The sequence below is a fragment of the Sinohyriopsis cumingii genome, unplaced genomic scaffold, assembly GCF_028554795.1.
Source record: "Sinohyriopsis cumingii isolate HCF-2022 unplaced genomic scaffold, ASM2855479v2 utg001196l, whole genome shotgun sequence".
In the NCBI taxonomy this organism is placed as follows: Eukaryota; Metazoa; Mollusca; class Bivalvia; order Unionida; family Unionidae; genus Sinohyriopsis; species Sinohyriopsis cumingii.
The window spans coordinates 284,241-307,921 of record NW_028315971.1 but is presented as its reverse complement, the minus strand read 5'-3'; the positions used below and the strand labels follow the sequence as shown (position 1 = coordinate 307,921).

The window sequence follows — 23,681 nt, the reverse complement described above, 5'->3', positions numbered from 1 at the left end:
ACCCAAAAAATCGTCATCTGAGGCCTGCGATATCAGAATTGCACACTGTTCACATCAAAGCTAACAATAAGCAGCCTGGCAGTTAGTGTTGAACAGAGCGGGCACAATTTGGAAATACATACAGTACGTTTCATTTGACGCAAAATCACGAAAAGAAATGTTCATAAACGACAATTGCAGTTAAAATAAAGTTGTTACTCAATTCATGATAAACACATATCATATAGTGATCCGTTACGAAATTAAGAAGAAAGTGATTGAAGTCCCATATTTAGTGCGTAACTTGATACCAAATTCCAAAAATTGCATTGATATAGAATGACAGTCTTCATCAAAAGTCAATAATAAGGACAAATGTCACTGTCAAACAATAATTCAATGCCCTACTGTACATTAAAATTGTACAGCCATTCATAGTACGGTTGAAAGATATTACAGCAAATAGACGCATGACTTAACAGTTTTCGATTTGTCAAATTATATAATTATGCCTGCTCACGCTTTTGGAACGACTCTACCCCGAGAAACGGAGATTTAAAAATATAGTTGTTATAATGCAGTTCAAAGAACACGTCTATAGGAGCATGTGTCTATTTTTTTTTTTCGATTTTGTTACACATTGTGATTGTTCAATATTTTGCTTCAACATGAGTCCTCGTAGATCTGTTTGACCAGAGATTGATTAATCGTATTGGACACAGACTGTACCTATAAACCAATCATACTTTTCACAGTATTCAATAGACCCTTTTCACTTTACGCCATGGGCAATCAATTTAATAGATGACTGGTAGATTTCACTATGGACCATACTAGGTGTTATAGAAGGCTGATTGACCCACTCACTGATGGTAGATTTTTACGGAGCATCAGCACTGTATTGCTATAAAGGGCCACAAAAGTTGTTATATGATAAAAAAAAGGTTTCTTACATACAAACGGTTGAAGTACAAAACAACAACGATGACATGGTGAACATATATGAAAGTTATATATACGGAGAATGTAAATGGTAAGCTTACAGGGTAATTAGATAATAAATGACAAATGAGGTTGATTTCCAGCACACGTGTTGCGTAAACATAACCAAATGAAAATGGATTGCACACAAGCTATATTTTTGACTAAATCGTAACTTCCTTCAAGCAGTTTAAAATATAATGAAACATTTACGGTGTCAAAGGGTTCCTGCATCTGCTGAATATTGTAGTAACACTCGTGCGCAGGTTGGATATCAAAACAAGCCATGATAAAGTGCTGTCCCACTCGGTGAGGATTTAAGTGAAGGAATATCATCGGATTCTACTGATGTTTGAGTGACAAATCTTCGAAATTCAGAAATTATGTAAGATCTGGACCAGAAACGTTCACATTTTCAAGAGCAAGAAAGAAATGAGCTTAACAGTTATTAAGTGAATATGAGCACTTATTTCCAGCTGTTCATACAAGAACGAACAACATTTTCCATGACGTTGAAATTGTAAATTCCAAACCTGTGAAAGAACACCCGTTCAGGATGAACCCTCTCAAATAGGAATACTTGAAAAAAGAAATTCAATATTTGCTGGAGAAAGATTTTATAGGGCCCAGTAAAAGTGATTGGAGTTCACCATGCATACTTGTTCCAAAACCAGATAAAACTTCCGTATGTGTACTGATTATAGGAGGGTGAATAGTGTCACAAAAACATATTCATTCCCATTACCAAGAATCGATGACTGTATTGATAAGATCTTGAATGCCAAGTGTGTTACAAAATTCGACCTGATAGGATTTTGGCAAATTCTTCTAACGGAAAGGGCAAAGGAAATTTCGGCATTCGTGACTCCAGATGGACTTTACCAATATAAAGTAATGCCATTTGGGATGGAAGTGTCGCCAAGTACATATCAACATCTCATGAATATGATTACCTCTGGTCTTGACAATTGTGATGCTTACATTGATGCTGTCATCATCTACAACGACACCTGAAAATAACATTTAGCAACAATCCGGATATTCTTTGACAGACTCACTGATGCATGTTTGAAAATTAGTTTATCTAAAAGTGAGTTCTGCTTTGCTAGTGTAACTTTTCTAGGACACATCGTGGGACATGGACAAGTTAAACCTATAGATGCTAAGGTCAAGGCTATCTGTGAATTTCCCGTGCCTGTAAATAAAATTCAACTGATGCGAATTTTGGGTATAACCGGATACTATCGAAAATTTTGTTCCAATTTTTATATAACTGCTTAACCCATGACAAATGTATTGAGTAAGAAAAACAAGTTCCTTTGGACTGAAAAATGTCAAGAGGCTTTTGATAAGTTGAAAGCCATACTTAAAAGCGTGCCAGTTCTTACAGCTCCAAATTTCAGCCAATCATTTAAATTGTCTGTTGATGCAAGTGATCTTGGGGTTGGAGCAGTTTTGAAACAGGAAGAGAAAAATGGTATTGATCATTCAGTGTGCTATTTTTCTAAGAAAATAAATAAGCACCAAAGCAATTATTCAACAATCGAGAAGGAATGTTTGGCTGAGATATTGTCATTACAACATTTTGAAGTTTACCTTAGTTCAGCTCCTTCTTCGATTATTGTGTTTAGTGACCACAACCCCATTACTTTCATCGGCAAGATGAAAAATAAAAATCAAAGACTACAAAGAGTTTGTTGTTACATGAATATAATCTTGACATCAGGCACATCAAGGGAAAATATAATTTAATAACAGACGCACTTTGCCGTGTATAACAATGTATTATTTCATGTACAATGTGTGTAATTTATATGATTTGTTTTAACCACATGTATAATTAGTCTGTGGTAAAATGAAAGCTTTATGTATAAATCTTTCTTTTTCTTTGTGGGGGAAAGTGTTATGTATATTTGATATAATTATATCTTATCTAATATATATTTATTTCTCTCTTTCCTGTATCTCTCTCTCTCCTTTTTTTCATATTGTAACTGCATTTGTTTTTCTTCTTTCTGAATCTCCAGTTTCCTCAACTCGAATCCCATCTTGTACTTTAATTCTAATTCCTTCACTGGTATGCCAGAGTCTGATACAGACATGCTGATCTAAACCAGAGCAATTTTATCCAAAACATTCTTTTCTACTAAATACTGAACCAAAATATTTCTTATTTCCTGTTTCGTTAAGGAAGCCTTTACCTCAGAATGATCGTATTTTCTGGCAAGTTGAATCAATTCATCTTTTTTGAAAAGATTCAATTGTTCCTGGGTAGGATTTGAACGAAAGATTTCCACTTTTGATGACTTTTTAGAAAAAGCTTTCCGATTTCACTAAAACGTTCTAAGAAATAACATCTTTTTTAAAAGTTGTTTACCAGTCATTTTAAAATAAAAATAGAACTTACGTGGTTGCTACTAATTTTGAATCAAGGTCAGGATCTAGATCAACACCTGGTGTTTACAAAACGAACAGTCAGATTCAAACTATTTTCTGAAAAAGGTAACATCTCTAGTGAATAAATTTACATTACAATAGCATGTAATGAAAAAAAAAAATAAAATTTAAAACTGACAAACAATTAAATTGAAATAAATGTATATTAGATCAGATATAATTAAATCAAATATACATAACTATATATATATATATATATATATATATATATATATATATATATATATATATATATATATATATATATATATATATATATATATATATATATATATAGGTAAGTGGACGGTAGGGTGTACTACTTAAGCTACAAGCTGCTAAAATAACAAATTTAACTGTATATAATTTGGGAAATTTCTAAGATTCATCAGCATATTTAACAACTTCGCTTGACATGTCTACTAAGCTGAATGCTTTGAAAAGGATGAAAGTTATGCCACGGAAACGAAATTATTTACAAACTGACAGACTACATAGCGATAGCTATATACTTTCCATCGTACTACTTAGCCTTGGTTTAACAAAATGGAAGTTCAATTATGATAATGTTATATTCTCAACTTAATTACAACCTATTTCAGAAGTAATTGATCTGGCCTGTTTTGTGTCATACAGGGAAGGAGCACAAAAAAACGGACTATGGATTTTTTGTAGTATAGATAAAAAATCTTTACATGCTCATCTACACAACGTATGCGTATTTTTTGGAAGGGGTTCGAGAGGAAAACTAATTTTCAAGAAACTAAAAATATTGCTGGCTTAGATACAGCTGGATATTGATGCATCTTCCTTGTTTTACACATAAATAGATTCCGCCATATGGGTGCTGGTTAAAATATAGAACATCCTTTCAAACAGGTCGTGCAAACGCTTTAGTGTAGGTCAATATAACTAATACATATATATACACTCTCTCTCTCTCTCTCTCTCTCTCTCTCTCTCTGATGGACACGAAAGCACCACTACTTTCATAATTAACATATCTGAATTATATGTCAACACAATAGCACACACACGCACACATACATGCGCAAAAATCCACAGCAATTGGAAAAAGAATTCAGTCGCTAAGAAATTCAACCTGGTTGTAGCAGTAACAACCTAGATAGCTGATGCCAGCCTCTCTCTCTCTCTCTCTCTCTCTCTCTCGGAAATTGAACAGCCACACCTTAACAAGTAATTCTTCGCTAAATAGCCTTTTTTAAGATAAGTCTTTAATATCGATCAGCTTAAGTACGGATGCTCATGCAAAAGAAACCCTAAAGAATGCAGACTTACTTTCTCAGTTCTTTCACACTCCATAGTAAAATACACATAGCGAATCTGTCTTTCAAGACTTTACCACAGTGCCGCCTCTCTCTCTCTCTCTCTCTTTTCTCTCTCTCTCTCTCTCTCTCTCTCTCTCTCTCTCTCTCTCTCTTAGACACCCGTCTCTCTCAGACACCGGTATTGGTGTGCACGGTGATTTTAAATCTAATCTAACTTATTCCTGCAGACAAACTTGTCCGCATCACATCAGTGCAAATATTGGTCGTTTTGAGACCGGTCTTTCTAGAGGTTCTTCGGTTAAAGTCGGTTGATAGTACCTTTCGCAGATCTGTACAGCATATTTACGTATCAAGTCGGATGGTTGACAGCTTGGAAATTCGTGCGTAATACCACAACCCTATCGCTAATAGTAATTTTTCTAATCTTTTTAGGGTACTCTCCCTTGTTTAACTTTTCAGACCAGTTAAGGGAGACCCCGTCTTACTGTTATAGTTGCCTGATGGTTTTAAGTTAGATGATTCTCCTCTTGGTATGTATTTTGTCTCATTATTATTATATCTTAATTTTTATTTTTATTTTTTGTATATTATATTTATTTTGTTTAAGTTATTTTATTTATCAAGTTAATTTGTCCTTTTTTTTAATTCTAAGCATTCATCATAGTGGGTAGGTTTCCGTCTATTTTGTTCCTCTTCTCTTCTCTGTCTCCTTCTAATTTTTTCCCCTTCCAATCCTTTCTCTTGTTCATCTGTTATTGTCATTCCTGATGTTTTCTCTGCTCTCGTTTGTGATACTTCCTTTGATGTTGTTTTTGTTCTTTTTTGTTGTTCTTGGTGCTGAAGTTGGTCTCAGTTTCGTGTTCCACTTTTTTTCAGTTAATTCGTCTTGTTGTCGCTGTTTCTGTTGATGCTTCTGTTGTTAGTCTTGCTGTTTTTTGGTTTTCTTGCTATTTCTTTTCTTTCTTGTTGGTCATTTTTATTCATTTCGTCTTGTTTTCTTCCTGTCTTGTTTTCTTTACTCTTTGTTGCTGAATTTTGTTCTCATTTTATTGTTCGTTTTGTTTATGTTTTTGTTTTTGCTCTTCCTGTCTATTATATTGCTGATCCTGTTGATGTTGGTGCTCTATTAGTTTGATATATTATTTCTGTTTCTGTTTTTCTTGTGGGTTTTTGTGTGTGTTGCTTTTGTCCTGTTTGTTGTGTCTCTTCTCGAGTCTCTTCTTGGTTCTTTGGGCATTTGTGTGGAGTGTGCCCAGTATTTCCACATCTGTTGCATTTTAAGTGGTTGATACAGCCCTCGCACCATGATTTTGTTAAAAAATCCGTGTAAAAGAAAAGCTCGTTTTATTTCCCGTAGTTTTCCGTAGTTTTGTCTTCTCGATCTCCAATATTCTTAATCATTTAAGACTGGGATAAATGAATGGGTGCCCATTCTTCCTTTTGTCACCTTTACATTACATTTCCTTTCCAATATTTCTACAGTTGCTTGCAGAGGTATTTCTAGTGGTATGTCTGCCAATAGTAGTTCTCCATATTTTTTTCTTCTTCTTTTTCTTAATATTGGTGCTGGTTTCTGAACGTTTAATAGTTCTTCTAGTGGCAATATCGGCTGTGTCACGTTGCCTGCCCGCGATTACGTAAGTCAAGAACAAAGGAACTGGTTAGAAGCCATTTATATATGTTACACCCCGCGACTATAGTGGTCATGTTTGTAATTGTTACGAGAGCCAGCTTTGTTGGGTGTCAAAAATCACATGTGGACGTTGAAAGGTTTGTTCAAGAACAAACGACCCTTATTGGCGTTGTAAATCTCACCACGTTGACAGACGGCCGGAGCATTGTCTGCTAAGTTGAATAGAACAGGGTAGAATCTATATCCAATCGGAATTGAGAGAGGGTGTGGTCACCATTTCAATCCGAATTTAATTGTGTAATTTAGACCGGAAACTTCAGTACTTGTGAAACATCGTGCTGGAAAGTTAAAGCAATAACTCCGGGAAAGCCACTCGTAAATTGGCGAGAAAACTTAGGAAATTCTAAGGAAAGGCAGAGCCTCGTAAAGGTCAGTGAGTTATTTGCTCGATTGTTGCAGAATATTACAGCATTGAAAATTTAAGTAAGGTCAGTATGTATACTTCATTACTAGAATCATTAGTACGTAGAATTATCTTTGTAGTGTTTAATATACTTGCGTATTCGAGAAATGAGCTATGATTATGTAAAGAATTATGTAGATTGCTAGCTCGTGGTTAATATTGTAATTGGCCATTTGGTTACTTCGTAGTAAACTAATGCATTTATTCAATGGATATTTGAATATTTGTGTACACTTGTGGGAGCGTAATGTAAAGAAATGCGTCTGATTGCTGTGTTATTGTTCAGTATAATGAAATTAAGAACATATATACTTATGTAACGAAATTTATTGATGTCTGTATGATAAGTAGTTGATACCGTGCTTTTACTACGACGTTGTTTACCATACAAGAGTGTATGCGTATTTCGATGTGCACGAATGGGTGACAGAAAAATATGATAGTCTTTATCTGAAGATTGATTTTGTTGGTTTAGTGTGAGATGAGATGGTCAAGGAAATATGCTAACGTCCTTGTGTTTTCACTGGAAGCATTTGGGGGACAGACATCCGGTGTGGTTTAGTCCCGAGTCTCTAGGAGAGAGACGGAATAGAGACTAGTGGAGAAGCCGATTGTGAATTGGAGGCTAGTCGGGGAGCAGAGTCAATGAGGAGGAGAAAAATGAGTCGAGGAGGAGGAATTGGAGAAGGAGCAGTCTAGGAGAATGAGTTAGGAGGGAAGTCTGAAGGAGAGAAGAAGTTGGCAGGATAGGAGAGATACTGATGAGTAGAAAACAAGGACAGGTGGAAAAGAGATATCACACTATAAACCAAAGGATGCAATAGGCAGTCACTTGGTCGAGAGGTAGAAGAGTTATTGGGAAATTATTATCACTTGAATATTGAATTGTATTAAATTGTTATTCTTTTGAATTTCACCTTTTGTGTTCTCAATAATTTAACTGTCGGCATTGCTGACTGTGGGCTCGGAGCCTTACCTCTCTCTGTCACTAATTTCACTCCCTACAAAATCGAGCCCGGTGTGGGACTTCTGTGGTAATTTAAAAAAATATAGTGGGAGTCTTCTTTCTAAAGGTACTCCTGACGTGTATGTTTCTTGTGTGCCTTCCTCTGTCTCTATTCTCCTTATATTAAAATATTTATCTATCTCTCTTTATTTTCATTATGCGCTGCGACCATTTTTGTTTGTCTTCGTATAGCTCGTGAGCACAGTTCACAGTTCAATTCTCTTCTTAAGGTTAGTGTCTATGTATTATTTGTAGTTTTGCATTTTTCTTCAAATTTCTTCATCACATAGTTTACAAAACGTTTCCAATGTTTTAATTCTATATTCAAAATCCTGTTAAATTTCGTGCAGTTTGTTTCGTTCGTGCCATGGCAAAGGTTTGGATGAAATAGGAAGACATTCCTTCTCAAGAATGAGTGTAGTGGCAATTTCGAACAACCGGTGCTCCAATGGTGGAAAATCGGCTGTTTTATCAGTATAAAGTAGCCAATTAGATCTGACTTCGGTCATTCAAACATGGGTTGCTTTGGAAATACGACTGTGTATTTGCCACGTCACTGTCACGTGATTAATACCTCGCCATCGCAGTTCAAACTCACCATATTACACAATGGATTGATTAATAATGTCATTCTGTAACATAAATTACATAGAACACTATGAATTAATCAGCAAATTCAAGATTGAGCCTAGAGGTACAGTTGTGTGTATTTACATACATTGTTGTTAAAACATTTAGGTTCGTTAGTTTTCCACGACTGTGCTCAGCTATTTGTATATTTGGGAATTCCAAAATAGACTGAAGTAAATGATAATCTTACAATTCCTTGGGAGTATATCGGCTTTAAATTCGTTTATTTATTAATTCGTGGAACACAAAATTCGTGAATGGACTAATTAAAGTGAGTGAAATAGAATGTGAGGATTTCAGCCAGTTTTACGCTTATGAAGACATACAGACACTGTAATGGACTTATTATATGACTGACATGTAATAACTTCAAAATTAATATTATTAGAGAACAAGTACATATGACATTGTCAACTTCTCAATATTTGTTTCTAAATCTGAGTATCTTTTTGTGAAACTGATTTCTTTGTTGGAAAGAACTAAGAGCTTTGCATTATCCGATTTCAACTGTCCAACGTGAAGATCTGATGACGACCTCTTAAGGGTCATGTTCGGGTGACCTTTGAATAAAGCCGATGGAAATGCAGCTTTCAAATGTCTGAAAGTGAATCATATCGTTCGGTACACGGTCCTGCTCCTCATCCACATTGTTTATTCTCCAAAAGCGAAGATATAAGACTTCAGCTGATTGGATAATAAAATTAGCGATGATGGTGATAGCGTAGGTTACCAGAACATGACCCATAAGCGGTCGCTGTCAGATATTCCTGTAGGATATCGGAGATCTGATTTTAATCAGATTGTGCAAAATGTTATGATATGCTCTCACAGAGCCTAAAATCCTAATGGCACCTCCTGTCCCATGGTGAATTACACTGCAATACGCGTGTTTTTAATAAGAAAAGATGTTATGTTACTCTGAAATACTTCTTTTTAAATTAGAAAACATTTGAAATTACTCTATGAATAATTGTGTTGGTTATATATATATATATATATATATATATATATATATATATATATATATATATATATATATATATAACATTTTACATCTTTAGTCATCTACTAATCAAACTATATTTTTGTACTCAATGATTTATATTATAGAAATGAATCTACAAAAAATCATCTCTCTCTCTCTCTCTCTGTCTCTCTCTCTCTCTCCATGCACGTGAACGTGAAAATGGTTTAACTAATGCATATTCACTTGCTATTTTCAAATTTTCATCATGTGTACATTACGTAATTTTGTTTTATACATAACTGAACATTGATTTTGTAAATCTAAGGCTCAGTTTTGAACAATAATAATTATATGGCATCATATTTTTTGTCAAATTATTTTTAAAAGCCAACATTAGCAAGGTATAATGTGATAAAATCACCATATCATAAACAATTTTTCGAATCGCACCCACTGTGTCAAGGGCATTGATTAATATGTTCCGTAACGTTTCTTTTTGCTGTCCGAAACGGTATCTGAAATTCGGTTATATTGTCAATAATGTTTACGACCTTTCACTAACGACGAGAAAATAATACAAACTCTTGTTTTGTCAGGAAAATCTTCAGATGAATGAAAACAACGAACATTACAACGGTTAGTAGACCAACGTTTTCGCACTTAGCCTCAGGGTTTTAATGTTCAGGAAAACGCTGACGTCAGCAGACTGAGCCGTGATTTAGCACTACCCGGCAAGAGAGTGAGTAAACACTGGCAACCTTCTGTGTCATGATCACATGTTGGTGTATTTCCGCTTTGTGATAATAGCTGGTTCTTATATAAACCACATATACAGAATTCGTACGTCTCGTCATAGCTAAAATTCTTTCCTGAAAATTCACGGAACAGAATAGAACAGCTAAGATTCGTGTGTCTAAAAGAAGACTAAAGTCAGGTATGTAAATTAGACTACATAAATATATGCTTATGTACAGGTTAGTATCTAGGACAGGTTGCATAACTATGCATATATATTTGATGATCACATTTAAATAAAATACGTATCTAATATTGCGCTGTATGATTGGAATGAAACTGGAAACGGGTTGACATCAACTATGAATGACCGATATTTCAAAACCTGTTCTAGCACATTTGAGATAATCATCCATACTTCCAAACCTACTGTCGCAAGATTTGTTTAAATTCAAACACATGACCTGTTTCTGACCCTAACTGACCACTTAATTGTCCCATGTGCGGCTGGGTCAGCAGAATCTACCAGTCAGTTAGTTTAAGTCAGTTTAATATGAATGAGAATTATGTTGATAGAGCACAAATTCTAGCTAAGGTTAAATAACTACAAAACTGAACTGGACTCATGGACAAACGTACAGGACAGGCGGACGGACAGTGTAAAACACTTTATATCGCTTACTCATTATGAAAGGGACATACAAGATTTGGATGACAATAAATAGGATTGTATTTCGCGCCTGTCTTTGTTGTTATATTTCGTTGGATGAAAAGCCATCTCTATCTCAAATAAACTGTTTATGTTTAGAGCGAACATCCATCATTTCATCCATCCATCAATATACATCGCCATTCAGCCAGCTATATATTATTCATGGCCATCCAGCCATTCAACCATTTACTGACAAATACACACATACGTACAAAACAGAGATCCATGTAGCTTCGTACATGGTGAATGCCTGCATGGTGATCATAGCTCTTCACGATATATATGCCTAAAGCCGTAATCGTCCTACACCGATTATGTGTGTGTGTGTTTGTGTGTGTGTGTGTGTGTGTGTGTGTGTGAGAGAGAGAGAGAGAGAGAGAGAGAGATTTGGATTTTTAACGTAGTTTTAACATTTCTTCATTCATATCGCTACGATGTCTACAGAGTGGCAGTTTATAGTGATGTCTAGCACTGGGGCATCATGCCGCAGACATATGGCATGACGTCCGACCCAGTCACATTATCTTGACACCAGGCCGGCCAGTTCTTACACTAACCTCTTAATGCTGAGCGCCAAGCGATGTAGCTGTTAGTACCATTTTTCCTACACCGTGTTAGGCAATGACATAAAACAATATGTCATAATTTGGGATTACTGATAGACGTATACTTTCTTCTTAGAATTCAGATCCCATCAATCAAAGAGGATGTGGGGTGGGGTTTAATTGAGAGGACTGATATTTGTATTCAGTGGTATTAGAATTCAGATCCCTCCATAAAGATGAGTAAAGGTGGATGAGGCATTCTGGAAGCAAATGGAAGTTGGTGAGGTATAATTGGGATGACTATTTGTACGTATACACTCGTCTTTAATAATTTAATAATATATATATATATATATATATATATATATATATATATATATATATATATATATATATATATATATACACCCTATTCCATGCCTCTTTATTTGGTACAACATACCATAAGAAAATAACGCCATTATCACCTTCATTTCACGTTTACTGACTGAAGTTAAGTTTTTTTGTTTAGCTCGCGAACTTTCTGTACATCCTGTATATACGCTGTTATTCTTGGAATAATGAACTTGGTGAGAACATGCGTTTTGATGAGCACTATGCCCCGATCTCAAAATTTTTTGCTACATTTTGTGTACATGCCATGTTCGTACTACCCTATCAAGAAACATGAAATCTGGAGAGGAAGGGATGAATCGTAAGGAGTACGTATCCCTCCTTTCAGAAGTAGGTCAGTCACGAGGGCTCGTAATTACGCATCACTGATATAGGTTCAATTTCGTGTTTGATATTTAACTCTCGGGCACTGTTTATACTTGAATCTCTCAGTACCACATCCTTACAAGAAAAGAGTCATCGGTATTGTCTTTTAACCGACTTTATTTAAGTTTCTGTGTTTAGCTCATGACTTGTCATGCGAGTTTTCGACGTGCTTTATTCACGCTATCGTACCAAGAGTGGTGAAACTTCGTCAGCGGACACCTCCAGATACGTTGTACGCCCATATTGCAAAAAAGGTCTATGTAATCTATCCGTCATGCTTCAATGACTTTGTTGACAGTTTGTTTCAAGATTAACTCTTTGTCACTGTTTGTGTCTAAACTGTGTCACTCGATAACTGGATGCGTCTTTGTTAGTACTGCATTTATACAACCAACGAAAGTCTATATGACCTACATATTTTATCTGTAACTTACCTGGATTAAATACTTGTGTTTATTCACGAAACACAGATTATTCCATACTACTCATGCTGCGCTTTCTGACCCAAACAGTTGAATCTATGAATAAAATATGTATACATAATGCAAAGTAACTTGGGCTTATGTATATGTCTCACATCAATTTTAAGAACAACAAAATTCAGAGACACCTAATTAACTAATATATCCATTATCTTTATTATTAAACAATAATATCTGGAAAAGTCACACCATAGCCAGAAGTTAAAAAATTTGACAGGGGCCAATTTACGATAATATCCCCTTCCTCCTATGTCCGTTTTACGTTCTTGAACATGAAGAGATTAAACTTGTTTTAAAGAGAAGAGTAATTTCGTAAAAAGACATGTTTCTGCCGCGCGTTGATCCCCTGGATAACTGACCTATAAAATAGATTGCCGTGTGTACTTGATGTTGCTATGAAGAGAAGTTGATTCGATACGATAGTTATCAAATAGACCTTTATTGATCAGCTATGTAATTTTGGTCAATTTTGCCTTATTGATATTCCGGGTATAATTATACAAATTATGAAACTAGTTTTAATAGAATTTTGTTGGAAGAATGCTAAACATTTTGTGAAACGAAAGTCTTTTTTCTTAATACATGGTAGGGATCAATTATTCTCGCAGGTGCAATTTTAACGATAATTCAATAAAAGCCAAGCGTAACAACATCTTCAGTCTCGAAACATAGGTATAAAAAAAAGTTTACCCAATGTCAAATACGCAGTGTAACCAGATAACCTGGTGTGATTTCGGATTTAAAACAGAACGCTTTGAATAGTGACACAAATACAATGTTTAATGACGAATGACTTGATGTTTATGTAGGGTGTAACGCCATTTTTCAGCACAGGATAGGCTATACATGGCGGCCAGTATTAATGGTGGAGGAAGAAACCTGGAAAACTTGGAAAGAACCACCGACCCACGAGAAGCTACTGGCAAGCTTTCTCACATACCCACATTGGCTGAATCCGAGACTCGAACCCAAGCAGACAGAGATGAGATGTCAGTGATCCGTAAAAGGAGAGCGCTTTTGACCACTCTGCCACTCGGGGGCCCCCAAATGACTTGAATGAGAAAAGAATAAAGATTAATACTTGAGTATAATATCCAAATATTGGATTAATTAACTTAATCCGCACAAACTAAATAATGAAAATACAAATATATAACCTTACACAGTACAAGGAGAAGGGGTGAATGATTCACATTGATTGCACAACGAAAAGAATTATGTGTTTACTCAAAATAGTAAAACTGTGGTATTTTACTCAAATAGTGAAAATTATGAAAACCAAGGGAGATGTACAAAATATCTTAACAGTCCCGAAAACACACGGCTAAAATATTACATGTATGGAGTTACACACTCCGTCACCAGCACACTTGGCTACCAGTATTACTGGTCAATCAAGCAGTCAGTATTCCAGGTTGGTCAATCAAGCAATCATCACCAACCAATCTCTGTCAGCAACGCCCGATCACCTGCTACTCGACCAACAACACTGTTTACTCAGCTCTACGGCTGCTATAGTTCAGCTTCACAGCTGCTATGGTCAACTTCTATGGTTAGCTCTGCAGCTGGTACCACGTCGACTCCGATCACTCCGATAACTCTGGTCAGCAATACTGCTGCGCCTCTGGTCAGCTGAAAATAATCTAACACCGTGTTCTATGCATGACACGGGCATATACGATAAAACATAATGACGTTATATACGTTAAGCTACACAGATTGCATTATCGGCACAATAGTTACAAAACAATACACAAGTTCAGAAGTGAATCTAACCGTGTCCGACAAGAATCCTTTCTTAAAAATGCAACTTTATATATTCCTGATATAAATCTCTTGCTAAGTCACAAACACGAACAGAAAACATTTGTATGATACTTCGTAAGCCGATTCTACATAGAAAATATACAAAAATAAACGAGGTAGTACAATAGTTAAAACTTATACACAAGAAATTAATAACAGCTGAAGATGTGCAAGTCCTTAATGTATCTGTTGACACATCTTAGCCCCATCCCAGCACATATAGCTGGTTAGGACTTAGAAGTGACACCCTGGTTTTCCAAAAATGTGATGCGAGGTTTCCCTGTCCTCCATTTGGTGTTAGCTGTATTGTTGTTAAATAAGAATAGTAATAATTTTATAATATAAGTGTAATTACGTCAGGGTTACTCTTTGTTTCGTCCACCAAATTAAAGAGATTTTAGTTATCCCACTAAAAGCTTTGGTGGTCATACTCTCTTCTCTTTGCCTGAGCTGGCAGTGGGTCTGGTTTATATCCTCCTTTGCTTAGAACTTAGAATAGTATTATTCCCCCTTGGAACTATTGAGTCCGGGGGTCCCTCTCCCTTAATTCCCATTGTTGATTATAAATGAGAGACTTTGCCAGAGTCATTTTGTTCTTGTGTTGTGCAAATAGTGAGTGTTTTGTTGTATAGTGTACCCTTTGTTGTTCGGACAGCTCTATCTATATCAGATCTGTACTAGTTGTTTTCCTTATCTAAACTTAATGTGTCAAAAGAAATTTGGAATAAATATATTTAAGCCAAATAAAAATATTTAGTGTTGAAAATACTACGGTGTCTAAATGCTATGTGTTCTGTTTGGTGAGTGCATGTCTTGTGTATGGTTATTTAGGATGGAGTTGATCGATATGCCTTAGCATAGTGTTGTCCAATTACATTGTTTTATTGTATGTATTGTAATATTTATGCTGTGCACCTTAGCTCCGAAACACGGATTGAAATTATTAAACCCACGGATGTGATGGAAAACATGGGTTCTCTTATAAATAGTTCGCAGTTTTGGCGGTTTTTCTGTTATGGAGTAATTGCGAAATTTGAATTAAAATTGGATATTGGAAAGTTTTGAAAGGGTGTAAAATTTGAATTCCAGTTACAGAGCTCCAGGGTGATGTCTTTTGTTGTTTTCCTTGTTTTGTATCGTTTTGGCTTTGGTTTTTGTTTTTCCTTCTGATTGTTGAGTCATATTTTTTAGAGTTAGGAACCTGGATACATAAATCTCAGCAAATTTCTTCTCTATTAATCTGGTTATTGGAGGGGGAGGTCACCTTTGCCGCCACATCCCCAGACATGATATTTCCTGTTGGCAGCAACAATTCCTTTTTTGGGATAAAGAATAATTACCCCCTCTCCCAATATTATAGAATGTTTCCAAGTTAGGGGAGTTTATTCCTCTTGCTGCTAATGTGGTTAGTATAGTGAAGTCATTAGGCCTGTATGTCCGATAGGTCAATTGTTTGAGCCCACAAATCTCTAAAGGCTTTACAGAGCCTGCCTTTTTCAATTTTCTCCTCTTCAGTGCGGAAATACTCCTTGAGGAAGTTTTCCCCATTAACGAATTTAGGAGTTGTTGTTGCCACTGTAGGCCTTAAGCGCGTGAAGGACGCAAAGAGTTTTGAAAAGAACTGTTGGTTCAACAAAACCTCTATTACAGCAATTGGGGCAGTAAAATATTGAATTGCTGCATTACTGGATTGTTAAATTTAAAATTTAATTTTGTTTCTGTGCAGAAAAAGATAAATGAGAAGTTATCTTCCTGTTATTCTCTTTATTCACAGGCCGGAAAAGGGTTGGAAATATAGGTTTCCTCCTTTACCACAGCCAGACATCCTTGTTTCGTGTTATATTCAGGACTGCTCACTGACAAGACGTTCCGTAATGTAAAGATTTAGTCTTACGGTGAAGCATTTATACACAGACGATGCCGCAATACATCGTCTGTGCGCTGGAAGTATTCGGTTATTCCCATCGAAAGCACTTCTCACGTGAGGCATAAGATGAACCGAACTCACTATTACGAAATCTTGGTTGAATTTACATAAATCACCCTCGGGCATCGTTGTACACTAGAAAACGAAACCCGAGTACATGTATTCAATAAATACATGGATTTATACAATTCCGTGACAAGCAGTAAAAAAAAGAAGAAAAAAATCTGTACTTTAGAAACAAAGAAATAAAAGACGCGAAGGATAGAGTTAATGTTTATCTAATCATGAAATCAATCCCAATTAAAGAATTTACCTTTTCTTTCATCCTTATAATTGATAAAAATAAGACGATTTTTTATTATTTTATCTTTGCTAAGAATGAACCAACAATATATTATACTGAATGATCTATCTCGCCTTCATAATCTAACACGTAAGCATAAATTAATGTTGCAAGAAAAAGCAGATCATTGTAGCAATATTGTGAAGGGGCAAATTTATAGCGATTTATGAAGAACACATTAGTTGAGACCAGAGAACAATTAATTAGATTTTTGGGGACAGGTGCATATCAAATCGCCATACTGCCATGATAGGTAATGTCTTTTCGAGGGGAACATTTCATTCTTAATTAAGCATTCGTTTATTTAGCCAACAGAAGACTGGTGGAGACAAAAGCTAACTTCGATTCCATAGCGTACATGTCAAAATTGAAAGATCGCAGAACAATGTTACTCAAACTACTAGGTCAAGCTGACCACGACTTTGGCGCCTCTGGAAAAAAAGGCGGCAGATATATTTGATTCGGATTGGTTACGCTAAATAAGGGGCGTGTTTCCCACACTAAAATTTCCTAGTTTTAATATCGCCACATCGAAAATTTTAATTAGTCTAAGCTTTTCTGCAAGAGGAAAATAAGTGTAAGAACACTCCTAGAGTAAATTTGGGAGAAATTCTCTCGTAAACTGTTGTCCAAGAGGACTGTTGTCGAGGAACACCGACGAGCAAATTTGGCGGTAGAAGCGAGGAACTTTGAAAGCAAAGGTAATTGTGACAATTCCATGTAATTTGTTGATGCCATATATAATGCTTTGCTGAATTTATTTACTTATATTTGCATGAATTTAATTTCTACATTCTTATATCAGTTTGCTTTATGAAGTTTAACTGTGTTGAGTTTATGCATAGTAAGTCGTACATTAATCTTTAGATACGTTTAAGGAATTGTTTGAATTAGTAGTCTTGTTTGCATAAGAATTAGGTTCTACGAATTTCATGCATGCCATTAATTAATATGAATTACGAGAATCCGTGTGAATTCACTGAATGTAGGTTTCACGTATGATTAAGGTTGAGTGTGTATTCACCGAACATGACGTAGTATCCATGTAATGTATTTCATTTATTCACTTGTGTAAATTGAGGCTGGCTCGGAACCGTTATGCCTCGTGTGGTGTTAAAGCGTGATGTTAATACGTGATGAATTAGCCATTAAACTAACTAGGGTCATTATAGGACATGTGGAGCCGACTGATAGCCTTAGCATCTGTTTAGCACCGATAGTAAGATCTGATAACGAGAGGGGATAGTGCAAGCCCCTGTATCATAAACAACAGAAAATTTAAATTGTCTCTATTTATATTTTTAAAAAGGGAAAGAATAGCTTCTGAGACGTATCCTGTGACGTATAGAGAGACGTACTTATCCAGAGATCCAGGTATCTGCGAATCTACGTGCTACGCATAGAGTTTAGGACCGAAAGAGGCAAAATAGAGGGAGGTCGAAGGAACAGCTACAGTGGAAGTTGAGTGAACGGAGAAGCACAAGGCATTGACTTCGACTGTTCACTCGATCCTATGATGAACTAAATCTATCAGTAAAACAGATCGGCTACTTTATTTCAATATATTTGTGTTCTTTGTAATTCGGTGAAAGTTTTATTTCTAGAAGCAGTGTATATTCCTGATGTAATGAATTCTCACAATTGTTTTATGTAATTGATTAAATTGTTGTTTACATGTACGGGGGCTCGTGTTGGTCTAATCTATATATCTCTGCTCAGATCTCTATCAATTCCACCTATACGTTTCACCACTTATATTTATATTTACTCGAACCGGGCAATAACATCGAGAGAGGTCAACCTCTAGATAACGAGAACCAAATTAAGCGGACACCTTGAAAGAAGGTACAATCAACCAACCCATAAACCTCTTGCAAGAAGAGGGGACTTTGTGTCAGGTTTCTACAAAGTGGACCGTGGGTACGCTTACAAATATTAAAGTTTTTGTTGGTGCTAACTAGAGCTGCGCGATATTAGCGGTATATAGTGCCTGTTTATCGCAGCATTTATTTCTGGTGATACGTGCCTGGGTACTTTTTGACTGTACCGGTACTTCGATAGTTTCCCTCAGTAAGACATGTGCCGAAATTCCCGAGAAATCTTGTTAGCATTCCAAACAAAATTTCTATTTTCTTTACACCTAAGTAGTTGTATTTGTGACAAATTAATTTAGAAATATTTATGAACCTTTGGCACCTGTCAAATATGATAACATGGCGGCCGAATGTGATATCCTGAAAGATATTCAGACCAAATCCAACTTTTGAAAACATTTCGGATTAAAAAATTATTATTATTTTTTCGTTATTTTTTTTTTATTAGTGAGTTCATGTGCTACATGCATTCCTTTGTAAAAACGAAAAATTATGTTCGGATTTTCAGGGCAGCAGTTGTTTTCATTTTGAATTTAACGCAATTTCTCTAATCCACTACATATCTTCCCGTGTATTGAATCTGTTTATGTTTAGTGGCTCTCTCTGATAAGCGTCTTGACCCGGGTGTTAGCATTCCACTTATTGCTGACTTGCCTATTATAGCATTAGTGTGGCTAGTAAACTGTACGCAAAAGACCCAATGTTTGCTCTTTTTATTTTAATCGATAAGCTTTGTAATACAAGCATAATGCATTTTACAAATTGACGGCTATAGTGTAAACTTAATCATCCCACGTTGTGTACGATTTTTAGATTCCGTTCCGATGTACTAAGTGGTTAGAGCGTCTGCCTCGGATAAGGGAGGGCGCGGGTTCGAATCCAGGCCGAGTCATACAAAAGACTTATAAAAAAGGTATGAGCAGCTGCCTCGCTTGGCGCTCAGAATTAAGAGGTTTGTGTTAGGACTGGTCCGCCTGTTGTCAGGATAATGTGTCTGGGTGGAACATGATGTTACATGTCTGCGGCATGACGTCCCAGTGCTAGACACCATTATAAACTGCCACACTGCAGACGTAGCGATATCATATGACTGAAGAATTGTTAAAGCTACGTTAAAAATCCAAATCACACACACAGAGTGTTTAGTTGACAACGTATATAGAAGAGTTAACATACACATAACAGTTCATCTACTGCAAGTGTAAGGTATTGTTTATTCATTTTTCTGTTCAAGAGGGTTGCGATTTCCTTTCTAGCTGAGATAGTTTAATTTCTTTCACTTCAACATAATTAATTTGTTTCTTCAAATAATATAAAGGATACAAGACCGGTGCAAGGGTATTTGTCGCCGGAGGCGAACCTTCCATCTGAAGACCCACCCACCCCTTTCGTGGGGCATCGTTTATTACAATGTACATAGTATTAAGAAACGTTTATTCCTGATAATTTGTTTCTTTCGTTATTTAGTCTCCATCTTTAATGATAATAAACGAATAACCTAGCAGTGCACTTCATTTTATGCGTTCCCCCATTCCAAATCTTGATGCCTTAGGCGGCCTCCTAGCTCGATTAGCAGTTAATCTGTCCCTGAATGGATATAATATGGAGTTAATTTGCCTTAAATCAGAGCAAGACAATTTTTACAGCTATTTGAGAGCTTGAAATGTTTTTTTATTTCTTCACATGCCCCTGTCCCAGCTAATTAAATTATTGGTCCTTAATACAATTACCGTGTACCATGGTACGTATCGCGTCGCGATGTACTAACAAATACGGCGGTATACCCGGGACAAAAATTGTTTGTGGCACCCAGCTCTAATGCTAACATGCGTGATAAAGACAAATCGACACAGAATGTTTTTTTTTCTCTATACATGCATTAGTGTTTAGGAAATTGATGTATATGTAAATGCAGCAAATTAAGATATTCAATGGAGCATCAAAAAGTACATGCAAGTAACTTCTACCTACATGTACATCCTACATATTATTTTTTCACATATGAACACACCCATAACATTTCTTGACTTTAAAAATGCAATAGGTGTGTTCTCACATGAGCTTGAAAAGTAGGGCACTACGACATACATTTGGTGATAATTTAGTTCCCTCTAAGTTAAATGTACCACTCAGTTTCATTGATGTTGACGATCAACCCAGAGAAACAAAGTTGACTACAGAAACCTAGCGTAATCAATGGAGCGTGAAAAGAAGATAATGTGACCTCCATTTTTTAAATTGGTAGCATCTTTCAAAACGAAAACAGCGATCAAGTTCCATGTATGTACACAGAGTTTTGGTGCGTCAGAGACAGAGACCACAATGCAAAACCTTTACTTCTTAACACGTATGTGAAATGTAAATCGCTGTGTTCATCTTTCGGCTGCTTTTGGTATATTACGCACCTTCAGTAATTAATACAGTGTGTTTCATGGCTGTACATAAAAACTGTGAGAGAAAATGATCAAAATTTTAAACTGGTATTGTAATGTGCTGACAACGATGCAATGAAATTTATATGAGGGGTAATTGAAAAGTTCTGAATATTTTGTTTTATCTTTTTTTGTTTTCTTGGACCTATCTATACTTTTATGATGATGGATGTACGAAAAATGCACCAAATGATTTGCAATTGCACTTGCAGCACGCCAAACACTTCATATATATGCCTGTAACGTGACGTAGGTAAGTGACATTGACCAGAAAATGTTGGAGAAAGAGAACATTTTGGCTAGCGTATAATGTACCTACGGAACAATCTGGGTTGTCTTAGGGTAATCATCATTTTATACCAGGGCGTGCTTGGAAAAACGTTACATGTGTAATTCTCTTTCATACCGTTCAATTTTGAAATGAATTTTATCATGGAAGATGGCCCACATTGCCTGCGATTGGTGAGCGCGAAGTTGCTGTTGTAAAGGGGTCAATTAATAAAGAAACTCGATACACGATGAAGATATTTTTATTTCACTGACATTAATTCGTCAGTTGTTTTTTTAAAAATATATTAAAGTATTGTGTAAAGCTCAGAAAAGGTTGTGCAAAATGGGTTCCATATCTGTTCGACGTCTGACCAAAAACAGACTCGTGTTGAAATTGGACTCTCTAGAAAGTGTTATATGCATTATTTTTCAATGCAAAGGCCCTGTTATCCATGTGTCTGTGCCTGACTACTTGTGTTACTGGACATTTTTTACCAAACGTTGTGGAATGCTACCGAACTACCTGTCCACGCATCGGTGCCAGAGACATCCAGCTACTCCATGACAATCCTATGCTTGATAGACAAGAAAAAATGTTCTGCAGTAAAATAGATTTAATCAAACATGTCTTAGCTCTTTTATTTACTAAACTGACTGCTGCTGATCCAGTTTTGTTCAGGGTTACACGGGTAGAAATTTCTTGTAATTAATGCTTGAATAATAAACAGACTTCATGAGACTCATATACGGAGCTTTATACAACATCTTGGTATGGATTCAGTAATGTCTGATTATATTGTCCTGCTTAAACCAATTCAGTGTAAGAAAATACGAACAACAATAACACGAAGAACTTGAAAGAACTTATAAACGTAAGATACCAGTGCTGTTGCCGGGTGCACAGTTTTTCAAGACCAGTCAAGCTCCTAAGAGCACTGAATTGCTACGCGTGCTTGGCACATTCCCGCTCTGTAAGTAAGACTTGTTGTTGCTGTTGTTGTTTAACGCCATTTTTCAGCACACGATAGGCTATACATGGCGACCAGTATTAATGGTGGAGGAAGAACCTGGAAAATTCCCAGAAAGAACCACCGACCCTCGAGAAGCTACTGGCAAGCTTTCTCACATACCCACATTGACCGAATCCGAGACTCGAACCCACGCAGACAGAGGTGAGATGGCAGTGATCCGTATAGGAGAGCGCTTTAGACCATTCGGCCACTCGGGGCCCCTCTAAGTAAGACTAAGAAAGACTGAAAGAATTCGAAGGTTTCTATATAATAGGAGGTTTGGCAGGTATTGTTGTTGGATGCAGTTCTCTTTGCGCCGTACCCGATGGCTAGACATTTTTATTATAGTTAAATTTTCTTACATGAAGGTGAGATAGACGGTCCAAAAATGATATACTCTTTTCTTCAAGAAATAACTACAGCCCAAGAATATTGATATTTAAACCAAGTCGTATAACGGAGTCTCATAACGAGGACGCTCTAGCATATCACCCGGTTCCACGGTACCCGCGTGTATAATGTCTCCTTGTGAAAATGCAGTATGGTCTTCAGTCTCAATTTTGTTACAACGTAGGTTTGTACCCTATATTGCACTTTGTTTCCATGGCAACATGAAAAAATATTTAATCGGCAAATTTCTAAGTATCAGACTTGTTTGAAGTCTATTATAAGTTTGGTAGAAATACCTGGAACGGTTCGAGAATTACGCCCTCGAAGCGAAAATATGTACAGACAGAAAGCGTGAAAAACACAGTTATAACTGTAAGGTGTCTACCCCCCACCCTCCATATTTTAAAACTTGGTAAATGAGACACTTAAAGGACACAAATGATATTGATACGTGTTCAACTTCATGTTTGCGAAAAACGGATTCTAGAGATTTATTAGAATAAATATAAATATAACGTGTGTTGCGTCTCTCTTTTCCTAAACTAATAAACAGAACGAAGCAAAACCAAATTATTTTAGTAAAATTCAACAATTTTTTATTTCCCTAGAGTAAAAAGACAAAATTTAAACGGAACTTACTGTTTTGTGAATTAAATCTCAAATAATCCTAAATGTTTAGTGCCGGATTACCAAATAGTAGTCAGAGTAGGCACCGGCCTAGGGGTCCCGCGACAAAGGATCAAAAAAAATATTGATAAAACATATCAGAAGATAATTTGCGATGGTGGGGAGGGCCCAAGATTTCGACTGCCTAAGAGCCTAAGGGCCTGCACAGGGTTTAATCCGGCACTGTAAATGTTCTATCACAAGTCCAAAAGTATAGAATATCCCGAATAAATAACAAGTCTTGAATGTGCTGATGTACCAATAGTCTTTATGTATCATAATGATATAATTCAGAATATTTTGAATGAATTCGCAATCTCAAAGCTGTGTTTTAGTCCAGAAAGTC

General features: G+C 36.1%; 1 protein-coding gene across 1 annotated transcript in view; it reads left to right on the top strand.

Annotated features, from left to right (window-relative positions):
* Nucleotides 1–23,681, top strand: part of LOC149772723 (uncharacterized) — a 58,988-nt gene that overhangs the window by 3,052 nt on the left and 32,255 nt on the right. Inside the window, exon 2 of the mRNA XM_089947436.1 lies at nt 10,273–10,318. Coding sequence (XP_089803562.1) covers nt 10,273–10,318 — 46 coding nt within the window. The remainder of the gene's footprint in view (nt 1–10,272; nt 10,319–23,681) is intronic.